Genomic DNA, 17,382 nt, shown 5'->3' on the forward strand with positions numbered 1-17,382 from the left:
TATCAATCTACAGTATTTCCAAGTCAAAACAAATGCAAAAGATGTATCTTCACATATAGTAGTATGTTTTAAAATGTCAGAAATGTCAACCACATACATACTTTCATATTATCCCTAATTAATACAAATTGCATTTAATTTCACATTTAGTAAAACACATTGCTGCCCAAAATAAGGACTATAATTTTTATCAGCAATTATTATTACTGATGTATCAACACAATTATTTAAATTCAATGTATATAGAGGCAGAATCCATGCAAGCATTTACAGTTTTTCTGCCCTCTGTGTTTCTTCCCTAATTTTTGTGGCTTGGAGCTCCTCCAGATGCTGTCTCTGACTTTGTGGTTTTGTATTTGAGATCCCATCTCCTGATTCATAGCATTCCTTGATTGACAAACAGATTCAGATATGAAAACAAACAGTTACCTGTATATAATCTGCATCTGACAGCTGCACCACTAAGTTTTCCATTTGTGGTGAACCTACTGTTTCAGATTTTATCCATTTCTTGGGTCTCTGAGTCACTGTGTTTGCTGAGCTATTCAGTAACTAGTGACATGTGTGATCTCCACACTGCAAGCTGCAGTTTAGATTCAGAGGATTTTCCTTTTTTCCCTCCCCCTTCGTAAACTAAATTATTTAAAAAACAACATAGGGTTTTGTATTTCTAAACTGATGTGCCTCCTAATTGAATGCAGAACACTTTCAAACTATTTTCCATTAGAGGCCCACTTTTTTCTGATTTTAATGCACAGTATAATACCTTCATTGGTAGATTAAAATTGTTTGACTAGAAGTAAAACCTACTATTATATGCTTTTTTAGCGGTTTTATCTTGTATAATGTAAGATGAATTATGTAAAACATACCAAACAGGATACTCTACAAGCTGCTACTTGCATGCTGCAAACAATCACAGTTTCACTGATAGACTGGGACTTAACATCTTAAAATTCCTGTGGAAATCAAGTGCATTTTAAGTATTGAGTTTGATTATTTAATCAGACAACTTGCATTTTGCCCTGGCTAATTTGGAAGGCTGATAATATTTTACTCATAAAATAATTGTGCACCTGTTGTGATGGAAACCTATTCAAACAAATCTTAATAGACATGAGGATTCATTCCCAACATTAGTGTGTTAGCCTCTCATTACTGCTATCTACGGGGCAACAAATTTTAAACAGCTACTGAGCAGGTCTCAGCTTAATCTTGTATAACTCTTAAAGAACATTTATGACAACATGACTAATATTAAACTTTGTTAATTCATATTGATACAGACCAAGGTAAATATTAGGATATGTGGGTCACACTAACAGTAATTTAAAGAAAAAAGGGTAAGAAAAAATACGTATACAATAACAGGATTTCAGTGTGAGAGCTAACGACAAAGAACCATTTCTGATCAAGCTGCCTGGGTATAAATCTATTAATTTTATTAACACAGAGAGTAACACCTACGATGAACTCATGGAATCAGGGCAGGCTATGTCCTTAATAGATTTCTATTTCTGTTTCCTCTGTTCAGACAAATTTCCTATGGAAACTGTTTCAATATAGCACTCTCAATTTCCTTTACAATTCATATATTCATATTAATTGATGAGACTTCGTCTTTTTAGTGTTTTTGAAAATTTTCTCTATTGGCAAATCATGCCAGAACCAAAAAAAAATTGGAGGGAGTGGAAAAGAGAGAAATTATTTCCTTTAATCCAAAATAAATATTTGGGGGAGAGACAGAAGGGAGACAGTGAATTGAGACCAATTCACTCACCAAATAAGGGGGCGGTATCATGAATGACCTGATTGGAGCAAGGGGATCCTGATTAGCCTGAAATCACTTTAATGTTGGCAGAAGGAGGTGAAAAGAAGGAAAATGACCCCAGTTTGGCTAGATCTGCCCTTTGGCAGAAAACTGGCAGATGTCATTGGTCAGGTCTGAAGTGAGGTGACAGTTAGACAAACCAAGATCTCTCAAAAAAAATACTGATAGTTTACCTCTTCCAAAGGGTCAGCTGGTTTAGAGAGGACAAGGACAACCCTTCTTGTATTTCTTCTTCTATTCCTCATTGAGCTTAGGCTTTTGAGGCAGTGGCTGTGTCAGGTTGCACAGGTTCTTGCTATTGTCAGTTGCATGCAAGTTTCCCAAATGTGCTCATACTTCATTTTTTCTGAGTACTAATGCTATGTCCCTTAAGTTTTACAGATGACATTTCTGAGCCACCTCTGGGTCCACAGTTTGTAAAGTTCCCAGTAATGTATTTTTACATATCTCTTAAGAAAAAAAATCTGGTATCTTTGATGTCATCAGGATGCTCTCATTACCACACAACATCCACACGTCAAGACCCCACTACAAGACAGACTCCCTATTCAGAAAGGGAGTTTAAAACCAACTGAGGTGAAAAGGATTGCCACAAAGGTTCTCATTAATCAATGCAAAAGTTTGAAGTTGCTCAGAATAGGCGTATTTTGTGCAAAAGGATTCTTTCCAAATTAACTGCAGAGAAGGGTGATGAGAGTGACTAAAGTGCAGAACAGCTTTCATATAAGGAACAAATAAATATATTTTTACTTTTCAACCTGGAGGAGAGACAACTGAATGTAGTGTAACAGGCAACATGAACAGGCAACAACCATTCCCCGTCCATTATGATACAAGATCTAGGGGACACCTACAAGGTACTAGGTTCAAATATACAGCATATTGTTAACTGCTGAGCTTATCCCCACAGGCTTTCCAGCTGTCTATTAAAGGGTTCAAAAGCAATTGGACATGTTCATAGATGATAATTCTATCAAGGGCCATTAAACCCGAATGTACCACCTCTGAATCAAGAAGCCCATTAATCATACTTCGTGGGAAATTGGAAGAGTATATTGAGGAAATATTACTGTATGTTTGCCCTTTCCTTACACTCTTCCCCAGGTTGCTCAGTATCCATAGAGGCATAACACTACAGGATAGTATGTTCTTTATATCTGACACTTAAACCAAAGATTTCCTTAATATGAAACTCCTCTACAGGTTTCCACAGAATCCAAATGAATCAGAAAATTTTAGTCCTTTCAGTACTGTGCCTATATGCACCTTTCTAGATAAATGCTTACATTCATTAATTTGTTAGAATTTTACTTTGTATGTCTACAGCAACAAAAAACCAAAAGCACTGAAGCATGATGAAATACAAGAAATGGAGCTTCCTCTCTAGTTTTAGCAGTGCAAACTCCTACCTATGCACTTGCTTTTTCATATGAAATTGTATATTTGTCTTCAGTAGGAGTTTTATTTTGCTAAAGGTAAGCAACTTCACTTGCAACTAAGCTGGGACCTGAGTCAAAAGGAAATTTGCCACTGACATCCAGTGTCAGAAGAGAAGGCCTTAAGTTCCAAGTAGTGATAGGCTTCTTCAACATAGAAGCCTTTTGACTATAGTTAAAGACTCTGTATTTATTAAAGAAAACAATTACTAATATAATGAAAATTAAAACTACATATATACAATACCAAAACAACCCACCAACAGAAGAAAATGGCAAATTTTCAAAGAAAAAGTGAAGAAAACCTACTTGTAATTTTTAGTTTATATTCAACCCTTTTTCTGCTAAAAAATTAAATGGCATTTGAAAATAAACACATTTTAATACCATACATTTTCTTGTCACTATCCTTGCAAATGAAGAATAGATCAAATTCCAGAAGGCAGTCTTTTCTAATGTGCCCAATAAATGTATTGCTGTTTCAAGTTCCTTATTATTAGAATCATAGAATGAATCATAGAATGGTTTGGGTTGGAAGGGACCTTAAAGATCATCTAGTTCCAACCCCCCTGCCATGGGCAGGGACACCTTCCACTAGAGCAGCTTGCTCAAAGCCCCATCCAACCTGGCCTTGAACACTTCCAGGGATGAGGCATCCACAACTTCTCTGGGCAACCTGTTCCAGTGCCTCACCACCCTCACCATTATCATCATTATCCTTCTTATTCCTTTTTCTCATGAACAGTTGATACTATTTCTTAGTACACTATTTGGGACACAGTTCCACAGAACACAGCATAGAAGTGAGCTGTCCCATTGATTTCAGTGTAGTACAGAGTTCATAAATTTAGCCCTGAATTGTTAAGCTTAGAAACATACACTGGTAAGGTAAAAAATATATAGATATATGTGATTGCAGTAAGTAACAAATTCATTGTGTGCCCGGAAATATACTGCATGCATCCTGATATTATTTATAAAATGTATTCAACAATATGGAGAACTTGATTTATGTGAAAGGTTGATTATAATGTAATTTATAGTTGTGGAGTTTTAAGAACTAGAAACAGTAATAGTCATTAACTTTTAACATGAGAAGCAGGCACGATTGTGATAGGTGCTACTGAAATATGACCCTCTGACCAAAAGACCAGAGCAACAAAAATGCTTACTGCCTTTTTTTTTTTGCGCTAAGTACAGCTTCAATCCTGCCAAGGTTTACGTGTACATAATTTAAATAATAGCACTATGTACAGTGAGCAGTCCCATTCATTTCCACAGAACTACCCTCTGTCTGTACAGTTGGAGGTATGTCTATTTAAATCCAGAATCTGGAGAAAAGTATTTCATATCAAAAGAAGTCAAGATGACATAAGATCATATAGTTTAATCTAGTTCACACTACTGATTAGTCTAACTAATTGTATCGGTATCTTAATCATAACAAATAGATACAATGGGGCACGGTAAGTTTAAGCAAAATATTTTTTATTTTGGAATCCATTACCTTCTTCAGGCAAATAAGACTAAAGAGTATGCAAACATTAACTGTTGAAAGTGCTTATGAAATATTCAGTCATTCAAAAAGGTACCACATAATTTAGAAGGTCAGGTTAGACCTGGAAATGTAGCTTTTGTAACACATTGCACAAAATGCTAATGACTTGAGAAACAGTAAAACAATAATATCTCTCTGATTTGGAGAGCTACAACATAAAGCTAAACATATCACTTCATCGGATCATCGTAATAAATACATTATGAGAAACCTTTATAGCCTGTGGTATATTTCTAATCAGGACCAATTTCTTAAGGATTTGGGTGTAGGGGTTCTGGGTTGCATTGTTTTGTTATGTTTTGTTGGATACTTTCATTGGTTTCACTAATTGGAACCAGTTGATCCTCTTTCCTGTGTATTGATTTTTTAAATCCTAGCAGTTAACAATGATTCTAATGTATCATAACACTTTAGACCTTAATCATATAGTGGGGCTTTTGCTTGTAGCTTTTGTTTGAGTTTTAATTAAGACGACCTTGTGTCTCAAAGCCTGAGCTGGTTTTTTAATTGCTAGTATGTATATCACACAGACTTCAAAAGAAATAAAATATGTTTATAGCAGAGAGCACAAAGGAGAGCTTTGAAATGTCTATAGCCATACAAAGTGACATAATTAAAAACCTCTGAGTGCTTCTGTGATATAAGACTTATATATATTTATTTATACATATTTATAAGGCAGACTGTTATATACCCTTAGAATTCATGAGAAAGAAATTTCAGCAATTATACTGAGAAATAATTACTGCAAATCCAGACTACAGTGTTGGTCAGGGCTACAGGAAAACATCAGATTTATTTTCCTCAAAACGGTCTTCACATTTGATATAGTGCACCAAGAAACATCCAAAAGCCTATCTGTGAAGACAAATTTTATATAATAGAAGCAAAAATAGCATTTTAAAATGTTTTGTAAATCATGCATATTTTAAGAAAAAAATTAATTCACTGTAAAAACACAGAAACCATAACTTTCTCGAGGATTCATTCATGCAGAACTCTCTCCAAGACTCTTCCAGAAATGGATAGTGTTAAATTACTAGATTCAAACAGTTGTGCCTCACTGTTCTCTTCCAGCCATTAATGCACACACAAAAAAGTGCTCCTAGAAACACCTCTTTCCATCTCTCCTGTGTTCTAATACCAGGGACAAATATCATTTTCAATATTGTTTATAGTGTATCTTACAAGGAGACTATCAAGTGGGTGAAGTTGCTTCGTTTTACTAAATTCAACATTTCCTAGAAAACAGGAATGCTGCCTCCCACCTATCCAAATATTTTGAGGCCATTAAATGTATACATGTCACATGAAATAGGAGGTTTAGGCTCTTTTTAATAAAGTAGCAAATATAAAAGGGGAAGGAATAAGCATGGGAAACATAATGCAAACAGCCTTCTGTACTGGATAAAGCTATGGACATCAATCACTATCCTTCCTAAAATAGAGTACACTGTACAAAGACAGCATGTGACATTCAAGTCACAATGCCTATAAATACAGATAGTTCCAGTTGTAAACACCACCAATGGAAGCCAGAGAACTAACCTGCAACACAGTAGCCAGTGACCCAGGAGTCACTCTTCTATAAGACTGCTAGACCAATTCTGACCCTTTCACGATAACATCATTGCTTAAGTTACTTAAAGGCTGACCTTTCTTATTTGATCTTCAAAGACCTTGCATGCTGAGAAAGACCATTGCGGGCTATTTCAGTAGGACAACTGCCTGATGCATGCAAGACTATGCTATTCCAGAGATTTATATTTGGAACAGAAACAGAAAACTTAAAACAGACTCAGTACAGTGATAAATGATGCTACTCTGCCTAGCTGTGGCTGCTGAAGAAAAACTAGATAACTAAGCAACAGAAATACATGCAGCGAGGGAGGGTGAGGACAGAACTCTGCACCCAAATATCGGGAAATTTAGCAGAGTCCTGCATCACTTTGTTTATTCAAGTACATGATAACAAAAATTAGAATGAAAAGTATTTTCTGATCCTAATTTTTATACAAAAAACCCACACTGTAAAAGCCAGGCATAAGCCTAACAAATTGCTTGTATACCTTAAATAAATGTATTTGCATGCACACACTGGCAAATAGCATACAATCAAATGATTTGCATAGGCAGCTGTGGGGTTTTTTTCCAGGTGAGCAGGTCATTTAACTCAGCTCAACTGCTTCATAGACCTTTGAAAATTTGACCTATGTGTTTCATTTATAACATATCAAATGAACAAGCAGACTTATTTAACCACTGGAATTTGGCTACAAAGCATTCTGCCAAATGCTCGTCTGAGTTTCATGCAACCTCCCTGAAGTCAATGGCTTGTTTGGCTGGAATTCAAGGAAGAATCGGGACCATCATCAATAACTGAAATCCTAAAAAACTCAGAAAAAGCAGTTTTACAAATGAAGCACACTATGCAAGAGTAACTGTGAGCAGGAACAATCCCACTTAGAGAAAAAATAAATGATTCATTGTTTGTTACTTTTGTATTGGCTTCTATTATTTGAATTAATAGATATAGTTTATAATTACATCTTGATTAACACCATTGTGTTCTAAATATAGAAGGTAAAGCAAGAAAATACCATTTTTATTTGTTTCTCTCAGCCAATTATCTTTTCTTCTTGTCTATGTGCTTTCCAAACATGAATAGAAACAGTTTGTGTCAGTGGTACATTTTTTTTCTGCTTTCATCCTTTTTTCTGGCACTGATTCTTAGTGAACTGCCTTCCCACAACCAAGATGCTAGTCTTTCACTGACGGGGGGAGGGTTGTAGTTGTGCAGACACAGAGGAAGAGTATGTGCTCAGATTATCCTTAGCAAGAACAACGCCTTCTCTCTAAAATAAACAACTCCCAGTAACAGTCAGTGCAAAGAGCAGTTCCTCACAGGACCACACCTCACTTTCTAACAATCAAGATTTTTTTCCCTAATGACCTCATTTATTTATTTTTGCTGCTTCGCTTCATGTCTTTAAGTTAGGCTCTCAGTAGTATGAGCAGAAAGTCTGCACAAAAGCCAAAAATATCAGCCAGTTAAATAAATTGATTTAGAATCTAATGGAAATGAAGGAAAAAGATATTTGACCTCCCAAAGATGACACATTTTCAAAAGTAGTTCTTTCAGACTTCAGCATGCCCTGCCAGTTACCTAACTGGAAATTCATTCAGCACTATGATAATGAACTTCATGATTTGGAAACTATCACCTTGAACACTGAAAAGATTTTTTTTTAATGTATGCTTCTCTGGCAGATTAAAAATTCTCTCTGGTTCCCCTACTTTCCTTCTTGTAAACTGGTTTTCATGCTGCCATGGGCTAGATTGTTGGGTTTTTTTTTTCTTTCTGAGATGATTTAAGGCACACAAATGCTAATATGACTTAATACCAGGCTATTAGGTTGACAGCGATTTTATCAGCTAGGAGCTAACCAGCCTGGAGACAGTGGCTAGGCCACTGGCTTGGGAGCCCAAAGGAAAGGAGTCCTACTTCAGACCTGCCACTACTCCTGCTATGTAACTCTGCACCTTGTTTTCTTCTTCTATAAAATAACACTAATGTCTTTGTCAAGAGGTTTGAATACTGTAAGTGTAAAGCGCAACATAACAGCAACCATCATTTATCTTCCATGTTTGTGTATGCTTTTTTGTATTTTTGCCTGTTCATGAAAAATGTTAAATGCAGTTGCAGTAGGAAAGATTCAGTAGTGCGTCTTGCTGAAAGTCAACTAGTAGCAGAGAGGAATACTACAGACATTAAGACCACTTAAGGATAGGTTTCTAGGGATGAGACACAGGAAGTAAGTTGTGGAAACTAACTGAATGTCTGTCAACACATAAATCTGGTGAGCCTAATCAGGTGATCCTTTTTATACAGCTAATAGGCTATACCCTCAGAAAAGGTAGTTGAATGAGTGGAAAATTCTTCCAAATCTGAGTGAGAACGCTTTGTAGGTAGATGAGAAAAGGGTCAGGAGCAAGAACTCTACTCATTCACTCTGCAGTGAATATATATACTAAGAAAACAGGAGGAATAACATAAATCCAGAAAAACTTTTTTTTTTTCATAAATGAAAGCTCATGAAAAAGCTTTGTGTGCCATATAAAAGAATAAAGAACATTATTCTACATTGTTAGAGATCCCACCTCTTTTAATTTTCATTCACTAATAGCATTCAAGTAGTTTCTATTTCAAGACTAAACAGCTATATTGTGCAATTAATGGACAAACTAGCATTCAATGTTTTCCACACTATTAAGAGACAATACAGCTTTAAATAGAATGTGATTTCAGGACATAATTTTGTTGGATTTTATTACCGTCAATTTTAACATGTTCCTGTAAAACTGCATACTATATTTCTGCCACTGACATTACTATAGGATTTCTTACCTGCCTAATAGATACACATTGTCATAATTCCACCAAAAAAATCCAACAGAAGCATCCAACAGATTTTGGTCCTGAATCAGCTGAAGGAACCAATTATAACCTACTTATTAAAAAGGGCCAATCTTTCATCTGTTTTTATAATAAAAAAATCGAATTATCTTAAGTTTCCCTGGTGGAAATGTAAAAGTCTAAGCATCAATTTTCATCAGAGTATCTTTTTTTTTTTTACACTAGTAAAGATTTATTAATATGATGCACATGATTCTTTGTTTCCACATATTTGTAGTTGCAATTTAATGAAATTATACCAATGAAGAGAAATAAATCTTACGTACCTTGTGTACTCCTCAAATATGCCTTATGACCCCTTCTCACAGCACAAAAACCAACCTTTTTAATTTGTTGCTTAATCAATAACACTGAATTTCTTCTCACTAAGAAAATCTATGGAAGAATTGATGGGTGGGGAAAAACACTTCAGGTTTTCTACATAGCACTTAATTGTCAAGAGAATTCCACTTTTACTAGATTGCTGGTTCAACAAATCTTGGAAATACTGGAAAGTACTGTCTATACACGCAATAAAACTTGCACTGATTTCAGTAGGTGCCGAATTTCATCCAGAGCTGCTCTTTCTCCGCAGGAATAGCATGAATATAAACAAATATTCTTTTTTTTTTTTTTCCCAATTTCGCATCAAAGATTTAGAACGGTAATCACACAATTACCCCCTTTTATAATCTGAAAGCAGTTTCCACATATAGTTTATGCAAATGGGAAGAAACAGCACCAAGTACTAGTAACTCCATGTTTTCAAGATGCTTCTTCTTCTGGTCATAGAGATATATAGCTAGTGTCAATGAAATAATGTAACTAACCTTGTGTTTGTGAAAACATCCTTGATACTGCCTATAACTGATTGTGACATACTCTAATTTATTTATTTGGCAGATGCATCCATCATCTCAAAGATAAACATTAAAAAACAGGGTGAGTTGACTGGAAAGAGGAAAGCACCCTCTAGTTATGATTGTTATTTCTATTATTTTTTCTGAACTTTAAAAAATCTTCAATCCCCTTTTTAAAATATATACAAATATTTAAAATTTGATCTAGTGAGATACCTTTAATTTCTCCAAGGATATCACTTGTGTTTAATTTTTCCATCTTCTCCTTCCAGTCTTTAGAAAGTAGCTTTTCCATGCAGGATGAATCTATTTTAAAAAAAGAAAAAAAGAACAAAAAGAAAAAAGAAAAAAAAGAAAAAAGAAGAATTATGAAATACATTCTCACGCATCAGGAAAACAGATGCCATCTTCATTTTAAAACCTTTCTCCCTGTTCTAGTTGGACCATAGTTTCAAAGGGAAATGAACTTGGAGCCAAACAGAGTTCTTATTTAACTGCATTTTAAATCCAAAGTAATTCCACTGAGGTTAATGGAGTTACTATGGATTTAACAAGGGTCTAATTGAAAGAAAAACTTCATTCAGGATTTATGCATGCTAACTGCCAATTTACATGCATAGATTGCCAATGTATATACAAATTCTGTCTTTTTCATTTGAGAATGATTGTACACTCAAAATTATACATGAAGATTTAGAAGCTTTTTTTGGAAATTTGGCACACAGTGACATCTGAAACCCATTTTTATACCCATGTCAATGCAAAAGATATTCATATAATGTCTCCATGGAATTCATAAAAGCACTCTACATATTGGATGTTCACAGTATCAGAAATTTTCTCAGTACACTATAAACAACATGCAATGATTAGAAGATGGGCTTTCATAATTCAAAGTTCAGAATACATTTCAAATCTTTGCCCCAGTCTGGGAGGTCTTCTGTAGGCAAAACTGTCACTGAAGTCATTACACTTAGGAGAAAGTAGAAGATTGGCCTTCGTAAGTTTCCTATGATCAGACCCAAATTCCACTAGAAAATTTGATATTGAGCATAACAGACTTCAATAAAATCTAAAGGTTTTTCAGTTCCTAAATTAAACTAATTGACTCTGAAGTCTAAATTATTCATAACCTTCCAGATGATAACTTACAAAAGGTGATTTTTAAGATGGGAATTCTTATGGCTGATGTTCTGATCCAGAGTTTTATGACTTTAAGAACCACAATTCAGATTTATAAACAATTATCAAATATATATCAGAATCAAAAACAGATATCAAAAACATTATTTAAGTGCAGCTCTATTCCTAAAATGAATCTTTGCAAAGAGCCTTCATTATAAGACCATATATCACTCTGGGTGGTGCTGAGCATGTCGTTTCTTAGTGCATACACTGAGAATAGCCATACACCTTACCTTGTTAGAAACTCTCATAGCAAGCTGCCGTTTGTGTTAGGAGGAGATCAATTTACACAATGCTTTCTAAATAACTAATAATGTTCCAAATTTTGACAACATTTGCACTGATCCCACTCCAGTCACTTACTAATTATTAACACTGGGGTGTACAAGAAGGCAAAATTCAGGCTAACATATCTTCTGCTAAATTACTGGCGGATTAAGGCCAAATAGTAGCTCAAATTCTCATGTCAGCAGTCCCATCAGCAGCACTCACACAAGTGAAAACAAAAGCAAAAAGCCCAAATTAAGAATGGCAACACAGATCGCATCAATGCAATGGGTAACAGTTTGTTCCACCTCAGAGGATTCTAAAAGTACTCAGAGGGAGGAGAAGCATTCAAAGAGGTCACAAAAGGAGGAGTTAAAGATTTAGGGAGAAGTTTAAGGAAGAAAAAGGTCATATGGCCAACGATATTTTAGGGTGCAAGTAGTTTCAGCCTAAAAATTCACTTTAGCATAACTCCTTTGAAACAAACAAAGAAACAAAGAAACAAACAAACAAACGAAAACCAGTTGAAAGCAAACCAAACTGTAACTACCAAAAGATCAAAGATCAGGTTTTAATTGCAACACATTTTCACCATGCAAGCCTCTGTGGAAAGACAACACAGCTCGTAAATGTTTTTGAAGTAATATTTCAGCAGAAAAGCTAATTTATTTACTAATTATATCTTTCTATGAAAGAGACAAAATTAAGGAGCTGTAAGTTGCAATAGGCAGTGTTAAAATACCCGTTATATAATAACAATTTACTTTTAATAATAACAGGCACTTATTACGTTTATGAGTTCTGGCCTGATAATAGAAGAATCAAGAAATAACCATCAATTATCAATAGAACATTATAATTTGTCCTTTTCTGTGATATCATCACTAGTTTAAAAAGATGTTTCTCTGTTTCTCCCCTGCCAAAATTTCAGACCCCTCATTCCTGAAAAAAAAAGAGCTTTAAAGTTTTATTTAGAGTTTATAGAAGTTTGCTATAAGTTATGTATTCTACTGCTTTTTAACTAAGATTTTTTTTCAATTCATACAAAGAAGGAAAAACATTTAAAGTTTAAAAAAAAAGAAACAACATATCACAGGAGTTGGTAAAATAATTTCCTCAAAATCACTTGCTTTATTTCTTCTCTTACTGGTCTTAAGAACACCCATGTTTATCTGTAGTGTTCTTATATTACATAAGAGCAAAAACAATATTTCTAACGACGGACTGAGAAAGAACTGGAATGGAAAACAGGTCTATCTGTGTGCCTTCTTTTTGATATAATCACATTGCTAGTTACAATTTTTATCTCTATAAATGACTAAAAAATTCCTTAAGAAACATTTCTTTAAACATCCCTATCTCATTCAAACCCTATGTTATAGATCTGACCACACAATTTATAGCTACTGTATTTTGTTATTGGGAAGATTACAAAAACACACAATGACCCTTTTAATAAAATTTGTATAACATTGTAGAAATAGCTCTTTTGAAATTCCTGTAAATTTTCAATTAGCAGGTTTAATCTGCATAATTTTTAGAATTTAAAATAATGATATGTGTTAAAGCTCTCTGGAGGTCCTCCACATTAGGCATGAAACTAAATATAAAGGCTTATACTTGAAAGGCATGTCTCCCTTCAAGTTCTGTATTCTGTGTTCACAAACACACATTTTGAAAAGGTTTGTGAATCAGAAAGGGATTTTTTCTTCTTTCTGTACTGAAAATTAATTTTTACATACATATAAAATCTACAAAGATATCTTCTGACATCAGTAAAATGTCTTCATCCATATTGATTCATTTTCTGATTTGATTCATTATAGAAACAAAACATCGACTCAGAATCCAGCACTGAACATTGAAGAAGCCCGAATTCACATCTGCACTGCATCACTCTCCCTGCACTGAGGCTCTGCTTCAGCACCATTCTAAAACCTTGTGGATCCCAACATTTTCAAAATTCAGGGGTATTCTTGTTAAAAACAATTATAAAAGAAGCAAAGAAAGAAATTAGCATTTATACATTTTTAGCTCTTCTCACTGACTTTATAAACCACAGTTGGGTTTATGCCGCAAAGTAGCATATTTTCTACTGACACATGTAAGATCAAACTCGTGAAGTTGCACTGGAGCAATTTATTATATTAACAACACACAGCTTCTCATCCTTTATATTATTCTCTTGTGAATTAGGATAAAAATTCTTTCAAGGACAGCAAACAGGTTAAGTATAATTAGACTGAGAGGACTAAATGAAATCATTGAGTATTATTTAATATCATGGTTTATTACATACTTTGTTAGCAATTTTAATTATAGACTAAAGGACTTTAAAGTACTGTGAGAATCTTGTTAGACATGACAGTTTTGCAAAGGTGAATGAGAAGAGGATGTTAAAGATAAATAAGCAGGAAAAAAAAAAGTGGAGGAAAAAAAGCCTAGGTGTTAGATGAAAAGGATCTCTCCACAATGACAAAGCATCGATGAAAAGAATTAACATTTGTCCGTTGGGTAATCAATCAGTCATGGAATGGATGGAATCCAGCTCTTTGTTGCACAACTGGTGATGAAGAACGAGTGTGTTAGCTATCACAGCCAAGCTCTCAAGTTCTTCCGACTGAATGAAAGTCATCTTGTTCCTATCAAGGATAGCTTTTGCCTCTTGTCTCTTCCTTATTCTTCCCTTTTTTTCTTTTTTTTTTTAATTTCACTTTTACAGTCTTCAACAGGTTACCAACCCCAGCTATAGCTTACATGAATACTGTATGACCTTACAGTGGCCTGCACCTATCCTCATTGATTTTGGGGGGTTGTTCCTTTTTCTTTTTTTCCTTTTAATTCACTGAAGTAGCCTCTTATTACTTTCTTTGAAATACAGATACAAAAAAAGAAAGTGTTCATGCCGTGTGCGTGTTTTTGTTTTTTATGGTAAAGTCATACATAAAAGAAAGCCTAAATGTGAGAGTGCAGCAGCAAAACTTCAAAGCACTGACTGTCAGACATTATTATTTCAAATCAGCTTTGACTTTTTGAGACTTAATAAAACACTGTAGTACAGACTGGCATATTTATAACACCTACACCAGTGATCAACTGAACTGTCTCATTCTTGCTACTGTGCGGTGCCTTGTTATTTCTTTTATAATAAGCTTCCCTCAAAACATGTTGTAACAATACTGCAAACTGATAATTATTAATGATATGAGTTCTAAAACATGACTTTTTTTGCATACAATTCTTTTTGAATACATACATTACTTTGTGACAGAAGACAAAAGCACATTGATTTATTAATAATGATTGCAAATGCATAGCAAGCTCATAAACAATACAGAAATATAATTCAATCAAAGGTATAGGTGACATTTCTACATGCATCTGAACTGTTACATCTCAAGGAAGGAGGCACTGGGAAAGACAAGGTAGAGGAATTAGAAGAGAAATCAGGCATACTACAAGAGAAACTGTTCTAAAACATGATCAGAACCTCAGGAGGAGGAGGATGAACTTCTTTTCTGCATTTTAGAAGAACAATACTACAGAATTAGTGGCATCTTTGTGTCTATTTCAGAATATAGTCTATAGTTATACCCCATTACAATTTAGTAGATATTGCTAAACATAAAAAGACCCTATTTTTGCAAGCTTTGGGACTACATAACAATACACAAGTTCCTCCATCTCTCATGTTCTATATTCTTTAAGCTACTTTTGTTACATTTATTTGCCTTCAGCTCCACAGGAGAAAAGGTGTCCTTTGGATCAGCCTTTGTCAAATTAGTTCAAACACCTCATTCAAGTTTATATCATGAGAAAAACAGCACAAGTGGAACTACCGTGTCAGCATCTACGAAATATTTGTTAGAGAAAAAGTGTTGTGTGGGGTTTTTTTCTTTGAAAGAATGTTAAATGAGATTATGAACTCCTTGGGACAGACATTTGTGTGCTTGAGGCCTACTGCACTGGATTCATACTACAGGAGGAAAGCTGCTTTCTTCCCCCCAAACCAAAAAAGCTGCAAATAAACATTGCAGTGGCTATCATTTGGTTGCCCTGCTCCCTGTTGTACTTTTGCACATCTCACTCCGTGCCTCAAGTGCAAATGTGCTTTTTTCAAGTGGGTGAAGCTAAGGATCTGACATCTAAAATTAGTAATAACAACACAACCCATCATGCATCTGAAAAAGGAAGGGTTTTTTCATTATTCTTCATAGAATACTAAATCCTGTTCAGAGTTGAAAAATCTAAATAAAATCAGTACTCTACAAATATTCCTGAATAAAAGTCAAGCATAATTTAGACTTACCCTAGTCAGTGTTTATTACTTAAAATTAAACTAAAACACAAGGTTCATTGGTGTTATTATTAGATCCATTCATAAAAAATGTGAATTATTCAGAAAATTAAGTACGTTTTTTTAAATCCGGTGATGAGTTTTAATATACCTGTGTTGGGACCTTTGATTAACTGATCCATCTCTGAGTGTATGAGAACAACTTGCTTACATGCCTTTTGTGAGTTCGCTGCCCATCAGATTTCCTTGAGGTAAAGAACCACCTAGCGTAGATCTATATCATAAAAATATTTCCTAATTTTCATGCTTCATATTATGTATTTTAAAATTATATGCAAACTCTACCATTTCGGTATCAAAGGGAAAGGCAAAAGGTTAATCTAATTCACTTTGAAAGAACATGATTTTATAATCTTCTAACAATTCAAAATTAAATTAAGGACTTTACATTTACATTCATGATTTGAGAAATAAAAATATAATTTAACCATGACTATCAGAAACTTAACTGCCGGATGGTACTATCTATTCTTCTTTAATCCAAGGATGTAAAGTTTGTGTAATGTTACTAAAACAGATTCTTTGTTGCCATAGTTACTTTTTTTCTTCTTTCAAACACAAATTATCCTTTCCTGTTTCAATAAACTTTAAATAAAAGGAGACAGCAACAATACAAAACTAATCAAAAATCAGCCTGAAGGCTTAACATCCATAGTTGCAATGTACTGCCACTGTCTCTTGCTCATGAGCAGCTTGGCTTCAATCTTGCTGTCAGTGGAGAGGCAGGTCAGGGGAATCTCACCTCATCCTTCTCAATTTCCATACTGTTCTTGTACAGTAATTAATCGTTGTGGTCTAACAGAAAATTAAAATATAAGGCATTTCAGACACGTTGTTAGCCAGTGAACTGATTTCTTTGGCCAACTTTTCAAGATTTTCTTGATTTAATAAGTTTTCAAAAGCGAAGTTCTTGAAAAACAAAAATACAATCATAACACAAAAATGAGCAACATGACATTTCGAAGAGGAAAACCTGCTAATTCCTTTTGCTACTTTTACTGCAAATTACCAAAAAAAATCACTCCTAAATTCTATATCTTGCTCCTGCCGTTAAGTAGCCAAGTAATCCTGGCCAGTCGCTTACTCCCTCCTCTCATATTGACTCGTTTCTATTCACCTCTTTGTCTGCCTTGGCTATTGAGGCTGTGACATTTCTGGCACAGACTGCATATCTCACAAGGGTTTTGTTGAACACCTAGCACATTTCTGATCATGAATTAGAACTTGGTTCTGATTCTCAGTGCAACCTGTAGGCAGTATTGTAAAGCCAAAAAAGGAAAAAAGCAAAAAGAAAAACAAAAAAAGGGCAAAGAAGCCTTCCTAAATACAATTAGATGCAAAAGGCAGTCAGCTCACAGTAGATATTTTCTTGCAAGAGCAATAATGGAAATGCGACTGAGATCTGACTACCTAACATTACAGTTTTGTTTAG

At 34.6% G+C, this 17,382-nt stretch overlaps 1 protein-coding gene across 6 annotated transcripts in view; it reads right to left on the reverse strand.

The window, feature by feature from the left end:
* Nucleotides 1-17,382, reverse strand: part of SOX6 (SRY-box transcription factor 6) — a 378,275-nt gene that overhangs the window by 166,326 nt on the left and 194,567 nt on the right. For all 6 annotated transcript variants that reach the window (XM_050897879.1, XM_050897880.1, XM_050897883.1 and 3 more), the window contains one exon: nucleotides 10,358-10,447. In XM_050897879.1, the coding sequence (XP_050753836.1) occupies nucleotides 10,358-10,447 (90 nt within the window). The remainder of the gene's footprint in view (nucleotides 1-10,357; nucleotides 10,448-17,382) is intronic.

Source organism: Gymnogyps californianus, chromosome 5 (assembly GCF_018139145.2).
Source record: "Gymnogyps californianus isolate 813 chromosome 5, ASM1813914v2, whole genome shotgun sequence".
Taxonomy (NCBI): domain Eukaryota; kingdom Metazoa; phylum Chordata; class Aves; order Accipitriformes; family Cathartidae; genus Gymnogyps; species Gymnogyps californianus.